This window comes from Seriola dumerili, unplaced genomic scaffold (assembly GCF_002260705.1).
Source record: "Seriola dumerili isolate Sdu_G_001 unplaced genomic scaffold, Sdu_1.0 BDQW01000200.1, whole genome shotgun sequence".
Classification (NCBI taxonomy): Eukaryota; Metazoa; Chordata; class Actinopteri; order Carangiformes; family Carangidae; genus Seriola; species Seriola dumerili.
The window spans coordinates 287,886-301,492 of NW_019174455.1; the positions used below are offsets into that span (position 1 = coordinate 287,886).

Here is a 13,607-nt window from a genome sequence, read left to right on the forward strand (position 1 = left end):
TTTTTCCCTTAGGGAATTAAGAAATAGACAAACTTAATGCATCACTCTGACATTACTGTTTTATATTGTAACTTAGCTATATATTTGTGTGGTTACAAATTGTTATCCTTTCATTGATCTATGTATTCTATGTGTGTTGTTAAACATGATGATTTTATTAGTTATCTTGTATATTCCAAACTTTAGCTAGGTAGTTGATTATTAGGCCGTTGTCAAAATGAATGGGCCATGGTGGGAGTAGAATATGCAACACTTGCGCGTAAAACCAAATTAAACAAATTAACTTAGGTTTTTATTTCTCTCTTTCTTTATTGAAACAAAGAAAGAGAAGGAAGACCAAAGGGGTGGCGACAACTGTCAAGCCCCCCCCAGCTACACACACCCCGAGGATAAAACAGCAGGATCCTCCAGGGCTCGTTCTTTTTTTCTTCTTCTTCTTCTTCTTTTCTTTTACGTCTTCTTTTGCATACGCTTCTTTTTACATCCTTCGTCTTACAACTTTTCTTACAATCTTAATCTTACGCCTCGTTTCGCGCACTAGCTCACGTTCGTTTCTAGCTTAAACTTTACTTCTTACACTTGGTGCGCGATTTTTGCCTTACTATTTCAACAAGCCAAGCCTTCCAAATTGAATCACACACAGGTGTGTATAAGTAATTTGTCGTTTTTCCTTTGTGACAAAACCAGCTTTTGTCTAGAAGATTTAGAAGGTTTGTGCGTCGTTGGCAACACACAACTCTTCCAACTTATCTGGCAATTTAAGTCAAATACTAGCGTTGATTCCGCTGTCCAACCTCCGGCCCTCCGGCTACACGCCACACCAGGACCGGCTAACCAGATCTCGAGAGTGCCTACGAAGAAAGTCTGCTGGCAGACTGCGCCGACGCTGATCCACCGAGACATCGGCAGAGCCCGTCACCCCTGGCAACGGCCGTCGTCTCTGAGAGAAACCCACTTGGAGTGTGGCGTCCCCGTCGCCTAGCAACCAAACTCCGGGGCTCCAGCCAGGATCTCAACAGCGCTCCGCTACTCAAAGTAGGCAACTCTATCCTTTGCTCCGAACTGGGTTGATGTCGGAATAATACTAATCCCGATTTAATAATTCTCCACCGTTACGAATAAATGCTATACACATATCTAAATCCATTCTCTTTCACCATCGCCCAAATCACTGCTAGTTCAGCTGGTAGATATAGTTATTATTAGTTATAGATTCATGTCATTATCCTTGTTCATTTTACTGTGTTTAGTTAGTCAATAAATATTATCAACGTAACCCAGTCGTTGCCTGTGTTTCTTTGAGGTGAAGATCGGAGATCCCTGTAATCGAGAAATCACAACTTTGGATGTGAGATTGATCAAAACAATCTGTACTTTAATCAAATTGTCCTCCCTGAGGACTGGTGCCCCATTCTTTTAACGAGAGCAAAATTCAAATTGTGGTATTCACGCTACAATAGTATATCCATATTTGTACTACCCTCCAGAATTTCGCAGGCTGTTTTTGGGATTGTTGAGTTCTGAAATACCTGATTTTGTGGCAGCTTTTCTTATAAGTTGCTATGTTATAGATGTTTTTTGCAACGAAACTGAGGAAACAAATAAAAATTGCAAAAGTTGTTGCTATCTTTTTTGTATAATTAATTTTAGTCTTAGGCAACTTGTACCAGTGAGAATAAATCCTGTGTAGTGCATATGGTGATCCTGTCTTCACAAATCTTATAGGGAAGAAGAACAAGCAATTACGCTCCGCTGCTCTGTTTTGATCACAGGTAGAGCTGATCTTTATAATCACATAAAGCCCTAAAAATGTACATAAATATCAACTGGACTATGTGGATATTTTATTTCATCTGGAGAAGAAAAGTAGTGGAGCATTGTTTTGTTGCACGCAGAACAAAACCATTTTTTTTTGTGTGGCTTTTGTGCCTTTATTGGACAGGATAGTATAGAGAGACAGGAAATGGGGAGGCAGAGAGAGGGGGAATGAAATGTGAATGTAAAGGGCTGTCCGATGCGGGATTCGAACCGGGGCCGACTGCAGCGAGGACTGTAGCCTCTACATATGGGGCGCCTACTTAGACCACTGCGTCACTTAACACCCCGGAACAAAACCATTTAACCCCACTTTCATGTAAAACATTGGGGAATTGCTTTACACAGTCTTAACAGTAATGTTTGTTGGTAAATGTGAGACTTTTATGTAACACGTCTACAGCTTCACAACATGCTTCAAAACCAGAAACCAGGAAGTGAGTTTGGTGATGTACATCAAGGTTTTGCAGAGGGACTGGTATGATTGGTTCAACTCGTGGGAAACTATAATGAGTTTTGATCAAATTTATGGAAAAGTTAATTATTGTGATTGTGACATTGCAACTCTCTGGATGGACTGATTTCATTGTTTATTGGTTATAAAGGTTTGATCATTGGTTTTATAGGTTATAATTGGTATATTGGTTTACTCTACATTTCATAGTATTAGTACTGTTACTAGTGTTCACATTGTATATATCTCAGCATATTCACATCAGTATGCATACTGTATTTATTTTAGCATATTCAGATCTATTCTTACCATTTATTACACACACACAACAGACCTAACATGTTTGAATAAAAATAATTTGTATGATTTAAAGAAATTCTTTGTTTGTGTGTATCAGGACCAGAATTCCAGTCCAGTCATCCCCAATGAAGGAGCAGCACCTTCTTTTCCTTCTACGTCTGGCCTCATCAATCATCAACAACCACATTACAGTAACATATTGGAGTATTATCCCTGCACATAACAGACATTGTCTGTACTGTGATCTTTTGCACATCCTGCTCAGCAGGGGTTTTGTCATTCCAGAACACTTTTATACATAGTTATAGTATTTTTGTGTAGTATCTTTTTTATTGTTTTATCTTTTTTAATATATGTATCTATTTTATTTTTATCTTTTTGACTGTTGTAGTATTTTACCTTTTTATTGTTATTTCCTCTTATATTCCTCCTTAATATGTTTATTGTATACTGCACCAAACACCAAGCCCAATATCTTGTAAGTAAAAAACTATCTGGCAATAAACCTTATTTTCTGATTCTGCCTTTGTGATAATGTCATCATCCCTTCCTCATGCTGCTATAGCCTGACACCCATGTGTCATCCAGTATTCCCTTGCCTTCATATTTTTATAGGTTAATAAAAACATACTGTTTGTATTACAAGTATTCATAATTTGATCAGCAGTTTTAACAGCAATATCAGCAATAAATGCACCTATAAATAATAAATGATGAGGAATGTGGGGAAAACGACAATATGATCAACTGGACGGGGTCAAAAAGGGAAAATGCTGCCCCCTATGGATGTTGAGCAAGTAGCACGATCTTACACGTTGGGTCTGAGCTCTGCCTCACGAGCGGGATACCATAAATGTTGGGTCTGTAGACACGGGGCACCAGATCTTGGACCTTCGGTTGTCAATTAAAAATATTAACATTAAATAATCCTCGGGGGCACCAGCCTAAACTAATAGGCAAAATATAGGTTCAGTCTCAAATTATTACCATTAATCTGGAACTCTGATCAATAATTAACTTTATAACTATAACCAAATTACCATATCAACAGTAGGTAAAGGTTGAAGGATTGGAGGAGTTGAGGTTGGCAATATTCACACTTGTGCAACATTAAACACCAGTAGTTATACTTAGACATTTATTTACAATAGGACAGAGTAAAACACAATGTCTAATCTAGTATATACAGGCATAAAACAGCATGTACATTAACAAAGGATAAGAGTTCTGTTGCTTAGCAGTGCTGTGCTAGGTGAGGTTTGGCCCAGTCAGTTAACGTTACCCAATCCTTGTAACAAAAGAAAAAGGTTGTTGTTGTAAAGTCCTTTCTTGCTGTGTGGCTTCTGTTGTTCTCTCCTTTGTTCTTTTCACAGAGTTAGCTTTTCCACGCTAACTCTGCTGTGGCTCCTGTTGCTTGGGAATCAGCTGGCTGACCTTGTGTTGTAGCTGCTGATTCTGATGAAAACATGGTTCACTTGGTTCATCCTAAAATGGTCGCTGCTGTTGAGGAGAAGAGTGTTGCAGTCTGCTGTGAGCAGGCCGGCAAGAGAGTTGGTGGTTGTTCCAGTTCCCCCACATCAATTCAAGTGTTTCTCAGCTCAGGTGCACAGAGGAGATGAAAAGAACGAGGCATTTTAGCTGTGGCTGTTCAACAGTGGCTTCAAACTCTTTGTTTTTGTTTGAACACATATCACAATTTACTGTCCAAACATAGAGGCTGCCCTCACAAGAAAAATAACAGCATTTGTCATTTGTACAAATGACTAAAGCAGTCTTGTTTACCTGATCAGTATCTATAATAGGGCTTTTGATTATGATTGAATTATGAATGAATTATGATTCTGTCAGATGTCTGACAGCAGGAAAGAACAGAAACAGTATTGAGGCATTATTGTTACACAACCTTGTAGATTGTACCCTGTTTGGAAGTGGAACAGCTGTGCTGTGCGCAAGCCAGAAGGGGGAGCTACAGAGGCTGATAACAAGAGAATTGATAAAAAGTAATTATGTGGAAATTCAGGATGGTGAGGCCTAATGTTCAAGGGTATGACCATGGACATGCAAATGTACCACAACAAACTGAGTGAGACTGAATGAGTCAGTCAGATGCAGACATCACCTGTTTGCTCTGAGGAGAGAAAATCATGCAGTGAGTTAGTGAGTGAGTTAGTTTAAACTAGACAATAGATGAGAACATTCAGAGATAAAAGAAGGACATTTGTGCATTAATGCAGAGAATCTGGACTTCATGGATGCTTCATCTTGCACAATAGCACTTCAAAGATCAAAGGTTTTCAGAGGGTAAAAATCTACAATTAAAAACAAACCCCACCACAGTCAGTAGACTGAGGGGGCTTAAGATGTTTGTAGTCAGGGTCACATCATGTTGCTCTGCATCGTCCAGTCAACAGCATGATTTCCTGAAGAAGCTTGCCTCACTCTGATTGGCTCAGCTGTCTCAGAGCAACTGTTCACCAACTGATCACCACAGCCCCCACCTATATTGCACTTTACCTTCCTTTTTGGTCTCTGTGCTGCTGCACATACATGAACCAGAAACAGGAAGTGTGTTTGGAGAAGGCCTCAGTCTTTGCACTAGTCACTCTGATTTAATCTCTGAGATTAAAATGATCACAGTCGGGTTCATTGTCTGAATCTTCCCAGTCATTTCTGGCTGAAAGAAATGCACATAGTAAAGCTGCCTCTTATCTTTTCCTGTCAACATTGTTGAGGATGGGATCATTGAACAACCTTTATTGAAATTGTCACTGAACAAACATTGACTGGGTGTTCTGTTCTTACGCTCAGTGTGATAGAGTGAGTATCAAACTCATATATGCTCTCTGTGCAGAGAGTCCTTGATCATTAAAGGGGCTACGTATAAGTTTTGCTATTGTTAGCATTAGCATTAGCAGCTGTTTACTTACTACTTCATTCCTTTACTCACCAACATCTGTCTCCAGATGGGCATGAGGGCATGTAAGAACTGCACTGCAGAGGCGGAAACAGACCTGGTGGAAAACTGGGTTCATGATTCAGTGAGGGAAGTGAGGTGAAAAACATGATGGACCAATGATCAGATAACCTGACATTGTTTATCTGGACACTGGGGACCAGAATATGAAAAGGTAAAAGAAGGTCCAGAATATGACCATGTACATGATTAGGACCCTGGACTGACTGCTGAGACTGATGTCAGATGTAAAAAAAAAAACATCACAAACCACTCGGCCTGATGGACGTACAAGAGATCACAATTCATCTGAAATTAAAAGATTTAACTTTAGCTACCAAAAAGCTCGAAGTCAGAGAAATCATAAGTGGAACTGACAGTTACATATTACATTACATCTTACAAAGCAAGATTTCACAACTTGTATGTTCATCAGTTTACAGTTAAAAAGATCACTCTTAAACTTCAAAGCCAGGTCCTCACCATGTCCAGTGTATTTAGGACACATGTCAGGACTGAAGCATAAAAAGTTTTAAAACTATAATTAATTGTAGTTAATAATGAATGAAATTAACTGACATGTTAAAAAAAAAAAAAAAGAAAGACAAAAAGCCAACTAGTTTTGAACGAGTCCAGGATCTTAAAGTTCAACATACCCAGGATATCTTTTTTTTTGTCCATCCTGATCACCTGTACTGTGAAGCTAGTTATCTACTGGGTCAGTTAACTCTGGGTTTACATGTCCTGGTACGAGTGCCTTCATGAGAAAGAGGCAGAGTTGTTGATTATAAGCAACATCGTCAGAACCAAGCATGGGAATGAAGTAGTAATAGGATATGAGCAGAGACACTGATACCTGCAGGTAAATTCAGTTATTGTGTCATAAAGTGAAATTCAACGAAGTGAAATGTGACAGCATGATCACATGCCTGAATTAAAAAAAGAAACACTAGAAATAATACTAATCATTAAAGCCAGAATAATGATATATTGAAAATAAGAACATTAATTATCATTAACTTTCTCACTGAATATTTTGCTCTTCAGTCTGATGATGAACAAACTGTTATGAACATGTGAAGCAGATAAAAGTTAAAGTTAATGTCAGACTGTTTCTGCTGCAGAGAGGAGAGAAAGAAAAGAGGAGAGAAAGAAGAGGAGAGTAGTAAGGGATGTTTGAAGAGTCAGTCTGACTGAAATGTTCATTTATAATGATGGAAATATTGATCAGTGTGTGGATCATTGTTGGTTTAGTTTTTATTTCTCCTCATGTTCTGAGCTGCAGTGATGAAAAGCTTCATGACTGTCAAGAATCCTATCAGATTAAAGAATCTGTGTTCTGTTGAAATGAAGTTCTAATAGTTATATTGTAGTTGTTTAATGTGATAAATCCTCCTCTGTTTGTTAGAGGCTCTGTTTTGAAACCAGTAACACATGGAAAGACTCAAACACCGAAACATCCACTGATCTATACAAATATCTTCTGATCTTCGTTATTGATCACTTTATTGTACTCTTTTGTCCCTGTCAGGATACTGTAGGAATGATGACTACGAGTTTAGCATCAGTTACCATGGTGATTTACCCAGGTAAGGACTGAAAACCCAGAGTTAAACCTGAAGTTACCTTGATGACCTCAGATCTTGCTTCGTAGTACGGACCTCTGGTCCTTTCTATCAGGGAGCAGAGCAGCATTAACCAAACATCACAAACACCTGAACAATTAAAGGATCAGTGATACATGATACATGATAGGCCTATTCATCATTATGTTTTCATCAATGTAGAATCACCTCAAACTAAGAATCAGGTCTTTGCAGGTGAAATCATAACATAAGTTCAAATATTTGTCCTGTGATTGGATGAAATATGGGAGTGTTTTTACATTGCACTGCCTTCCTCAGCAAAACAGGTGCAAAGTTTGAAGTCCATGAGATCAGTTGAGATGGACAAACAGAGATTTGTCCATTTCTAGTTAGATGATGTGTATGTGAATTTAACTGTAACTAAAACTGGAGAAAACAAAAGAATAAGTAAATGGATTATACAGAAGAACTGCTGAATGCTCCATGTTTATCTGCCAGTTTTAACAGCAGCTGTATGTACTGTACATCAACACACTGCAGTGCAATACCATCACTGTGCAGAGGATGAATTAACACTGTAACATGAATTAATTATTGGTAACAAGCTACATCAGTTGTGGGAAATGAATGACTTTCATCAAAGACTCCTTCATTTAATGTATATTTTAGTTCAACACAGCTTCTTTTTTTAGTTGAGTCATATTTAATTAGTTGTGTAGTTTGACCATCATACATCCTCTTGTCAGGACAGGGACAAATTTTCAGGATTCAAGAAGAGCGGGAGACATGCATCCAGTTTACAATCAAATTTTTATTTTAAGGTGTAATACCTGCTGCAGGGAAGGACCTCAGGACAAAAGAGGAAACAATCAAGTCTTAGTCAAAATGTTTTATTTCACAACAACAAATAGCTCAAACAGCTGATCTGCTGAGACACCAAATGACTTGACTATGACACACACAAGAGTATGTATGATTGAAGTAGGCAGGGTACTTACCATGGGGAGAGTCTATCACAGACCCCAATAGAAACCACCACGTGTGCACACTGATCATTATCAACACCACAATTTACACTGCAATTTACACTGCAAAGAAAGCAAACCCCCAGCAGATCTCCACACTGACTGAGAAAAACAAGAACAAAATCACACAGTAAAGTTTCTATTCAGTTGGTTCAGGTTCACAAAAGTTTTAAAGACATTCAACATACTCACAAGGAGTCTAACCATCTGCCTCCTAAACAACAACATTAAAAAGGCCTCTGAGCAACAATATGAAACAACAGACAGTATATAATCGACAATAATTAGGTCCAACTAAAAGGTCAGGAGACATGAAACAGGCAGCCATGATGAACTGGTCCAGGCAAAGCAGCAGTCTGGCACCAAAATCTTACAAACTCTAAAGCTTACAAACGATGCTGGTAGAGATGGTTGGCTCTGTACTGAGGCTCCAACAAAGAAGTGGCGGAAGCTCAATGTTTTCCTAAACAGCTGAATACAGATATTATATTATATTCCTATACAGATGATACATCTAAAATTTAAAGTTGTTTATGGCCTACCTCTTCAGCATGGGGCTACAGAGCATACAGCAATCTGAATCAGGACACAGTCACACCACAACTAGATATACAGGAAATCTTATTAGACTTCCAACTCAACAATACCACCCATCTTTACTCCCTAACTCTCCCTTACCTGCACACACAGCAGTCCTACCACACACCTACCAGGCCTCAGACAAAGAGGGTCTAATTGCCTTTCTAACCTGAGCTGCCCAACACAGGTGTATGTGAGAACCTGGACATCATGAGGAAAATGTTTCCCAAGAAGTATGTTTGAAATATTTGTCATCACCTCCTCATATTATTTTTGTTGTTTGTATTTTTTTTTTGATTAGCAGATGATTCAGGTGTTATTCATATTCCTGCGTTAATTGGTCACACATGTAGATGATAGGTGAAGTGCACCTCTTCAGAGTGGAGACACCATGTGGTTAGCTTGTTCTATTTGTTTTCTCCTAAAACTACTATTAAGTAGGTTTGGGTAATATCCAAAATGTAATATATTAATACAGTCCAGCCCAAATATCTATTATATTATCTCTATTATATTATAAGAATATAATAATTATATTATTGTATTTGATGTTTCGGGTGTTTTTTTATAATATGTTAATTATATTATTGTATTTGATGTTTCAGGTATAAATGATGCTGCCACTACACAGGAGCTCAAAGATTTATTTGTCACATAATACTGTACAGTCATCAAAGCAGTGAAATGAGTGAAAGAAAAGTGAAATAAGGGTCTGCAAAAAAAGAAAAGAAAAAAAATGTTCAAAAAAAAAAATTATATGCTGAAAAATATTGCATATGGTGGGAAATATTGTGATATTTGATATTATTTAATATCAGCACAAGCTTCCTTGGAATGAGGATGAACAAACAAGTTCATTAAAAAAAGAAACACTGTCTGTTGCAGGTGTCTTCCTAACCTGTGTGAACATGGAGGGCAGTGTGGGCAGTCCTGGAGCTCCTTCTCCTGCGACTGCTCTGGGACTGATTACTCTGGAGCTACGTGTCATAACTGTGAGTCACTAGTTCTTATCGTTCCAGCAAAAACAGAAACAAATGACATCTCACTCATAACAGGGCCATTTCAGATCACTGTTGTAGTTGTTGCTTGGACCAAACATGCAGCTGGTTTAAAATAAAACATGATCCATTTGCAGTTAACACAAGATACACTGACTCTGTCAGGTGTACCTGCTCTCATCCTGATTTGAATTTGAATTTGCCATCCTTTTAATTCACTTGTGACAAAAATTATGGATTTTATACCTTTAAAACTGTAGTTAATTTCTAGTAAAACAAAAGCATGTTGTAGGAATATGGAAACACTGAGCACAGGTGGCTTCAAACCAATCTGTAGGTTGATTATAATATTTATAATATATCATTATATATAACCAGCTGAGTAAATATAAGAAAGAAATGGAAAATACATTTTAAACCAATTCATGGTACCATCAGTCATTATGGTGCTATGAAAAGAAAACTAAAGACATCTTTTTCAGTTAAGTTTAAATTAGAAATGTTTATTACTATCCCGGGCGTGGAACTGTGGACCAGCTCTTTACCCTCGCTAGGGTGCTGGAGGGAGCATGGGAGTTTGCCAATCCAGTCCACATGTGTTTTGTGGATTTGGAGAAGGCTTACGACCGTGTTCCTAGGGGCTCCCTGTGGGGGGCACTCCGGGAGTATGGGGTGGATGGCCCTTTGTTAGTGGCCATTAAATCCCTGTGCCAAAGGAGTGTGAGTCTGGTTCGCGTAGCCGGCAGTAAGTCGGACCTGTTCCCGGTGAGGGTTGGACTCCGCCAGGGCTGCCCTTTGTCACCGGTTCTGTTCATAACTTTTATGGACAGAATTTCTAGGCGCAGCCGGGTGGTGGACGGGTTTGGTTTCGGTGGCGGGGGGATCTCGTCTCTGCTTTTTGAAGAGAACGAGAGAAAAGAACGAGATCGCGAGTACAAGCGGCCGAAATGAGTTTCCTCCGCAGGGTGGCCGGGCTCAGCCTTAGAGATAGGGTGAGGAGCTCGGTCAGAGCCGCTGCTCCTCCATGTCGAGAGGAGCCAGTTGAGGTGGTTCGGGCATCTAGTGAGGATGCCTCCTGGACGCCTCCCCAGGGAGGTGTTTCGGGCATGTCCCACCGGGAGGAGACCTCGAGGTCGACCAAGGACACGCTGGAGGGATTATATCTCTCGGCTGGCTTTGGAACGCCTCGGGATTCTCCCGGAGGAACTGATGGAAGTGGCTGGGGAGAGAGCCGTCTGGACCTCTCTGTTGAGGCTGCTGCCCCCGCGACCCGGATCCGGATAAGCGGGAGACGAAGATACGATACGATATTACTATCCCATTTAATTAATGATCACAATACCTTCCTATCTCATTCTTTTTTTGTATGAAATGTGCTGTATAGATAAACTTATGTGTGTGCCTTTACTGTGTCAAATGAAATGAAAACATAACAACATAACATATGATGACCTTTTGCTTTTAATAACTGAATTCATTGTTTTTCATTGTGACATGAATTTTCCAGGTCACATTAAAACAGTGACACCACTGACTGACTGACTGTACATTCAGTTGTGATTGACTGTAGTTTTAAGAGATGGGTTTTTGCTGCAGGAAGCTTCTACAGACAGACACTTGGAGGACAATTTAAAATACATAAAATAAAATTTTTTATGTGCAGGCTTTATGTATCTTGTCAAACGTTTTCAGTGACTATACTCTCTAGCTTTACGTGTAAAAAAATATTAGAAAGCTTGAATCTCATTATATTTATGACAAGCCATTTGCTCTAAGTTGTGAGGAAACACTGGACAAGACACACTTTAACAATATTTATATATATGTATATATATATATATATATATTAATTTATTTATTTAAACTAGCCCTAGATGATATGAGTCAGATGTGTGATTTAGCCCATGACAAGAACACATCTGCAGGGAAAATTTTCTCACTTTTTTGGGAGGAGGGGCTCTGAAACATCTGCAGGAAAGTGTCTCAGAAAAACTACGCAGGCTAACACTCTGCAGCTTCAGCTAATGGGGCAGCTGTGGTTTAGATTGGATCCTCCACTAATCAAAGAGTTGGCAGTTCAATCCCCAGCTTCTCCCTGTGTCCTGAGGAAAGACACTTGACTTTGTAAAGTACAGATTGTAAAGTGCTTTGGATAAAAGCTGCAGCCGTGCAGCCACTCTGTCCCCAAGAGTCAAACACTGGACATTCACAGTATGTCGCTGAGATCCAATGACTACTCCTCTTGCGCCACCATGACGTTGACCTTTTTGATTTTGAGTGAAATGTTTTGCAAACTGTCGAATGGATTGTCATGAAATCTGGTAGATATTAATTTTCCCCAGAGAATCTCAGGAACTTTTTACTTGAAGTTTCAGGTCAAAGTTTCAGTTTGTCCATGATTTACATGTTAAACATGTTAACACACAGGCATCAGCATTTAGCTCAAAGCACCACTGTACCAGCCTCACAGGTCCATGAGCATGGCTGTGCAGTGACTGTGCAGTCGTAGTCCTGTTGATTAACAATGGACATTGAGAAAACTTTACATTACCTCAGAGTTGGTCCTTTTTCACACAGAATATATATTTTTTTTCCTGCAGAATAATCACTGTATATGTACAAGCTGTTGGTTTCCTCAAAGGAGAGTGTCAAGCCTAATTAGTAGTTTCACACCATGGGTTTGTGTTGTACTGAAGCACTATTGTTACAACTGGAATGTGACAGGCTGAAAATATCCATGCAGCCAAAAGATTAAAACTAGAAACCACATGTTTTTGTATTACATTTACTGAAATTCTACACAAAGCAAATCTAAATTAGATTATCTGTCTGAGACACAGGTTTTGCAATGAGGGACATCTGGTTCCTGCCACTGTTTTCACATTACTCTGCATTTGTTAGACAGAAATGGCAAAATATTAGCAGCAGCTTTACACGTGTTATTTGACCACAGCAAATGACAAGAGTGCAAGTTGTGATATTGAATTTTCTTGCTTCAAGATGCAGAAGAGAAACAAGTCCACTGTAATTGGAAACAGGTTGAAATCTTCTTTATTTTCACCCTGAAAACATTATTTCTGACTCTGAGCTCAAGGTCCTTCATGAACATGCTGCCAGACTTTGAGCTGTGCTGGTTATTTTGTCTTTGCTCCTCTCAGTGGATTGAAATGGACAGTGCTCAGTCAGATAAAGATGAAGTTGTGTATTTCCGTGCATCAGTTAGGATTTTTGTGAGATGTTGGCTCACACTGCCTTCACTGTCTAACCAAACCCTCACAGTCCTAATGAAGCAGATCAGCTGATTTTACTATAAATAGATATAAAATACTTGAAACCCTTTGATTCCTGCTAATTCAATCATGAATATCTAAGATTGCACAGAAGGACTCTGACAAATATATACATTTTCATTACATGCTGAAAGGACTAGATTAGATGGAGATTTGTTTTTGTTTGTTTGTTGTTTTTTTGCAGTGCAAGAACAGGAAGCTATTGTTGTTTCTGACACCTGAATAAAAACTGTCTCCTCCTTGCAGCCATCTATGAGACGTCCTGCACGGCTTACAAGCTGATCGGCAGCTCCTCTGGCCTTTACACCATTGATCCAGATGGGAGTGGCCCCCTGGGGCCCACCGAGGTCTACTGCAATATGACAGGTTAGTACACCGCAGTCCATCATGTCATCACCTTCAGCGGGACCAGAGCTCAGAGTTGAGTCTCTCAGAGATCACACAGCCATCGATCTACAGTGCTGACACTTGACCGTCAGCGTAGAAATCTTAACTCAGTTTGCTTCCTGCTGACGACGCCTGACAGGTCGTATATACTGCAGAATATACTGCTTCTCTCAACAGCCTGACAGCAGGATGATCTTTTTCCTCAGTGTACAAAACAAAT

At 39.3% G+C, this 13,607-nt stretch overlaps 1 protein-coding gene across 1 annotated transcript in view; it reads left to right on the forward strand.

Annotated features, from left to right (window-relative positions):
• LOC111228102 (contactin-associated protein-like 5) overlaps positions 1 to 13,607 on the forward strand; it is a 141,601-nt gene that overhangs the window by 100,163 nt on the left and 27,831 nt on the right. Inside the window, exons 12-13 of the mRNA XM_022753915.1 lie at positions 9,598 to 9,704; positions 13,247 to 13,366. Of these exons, the coding sequence (XP_022609636.1) occupies positions 9,598 to 9,704; positions 13,247 to 13,366 (227 nt within the window). The remainder of the gene's footprint in view (positions 1 to 9,597; positions 9,705 to 13,246; positions 13,367 to 13,607) is intronic.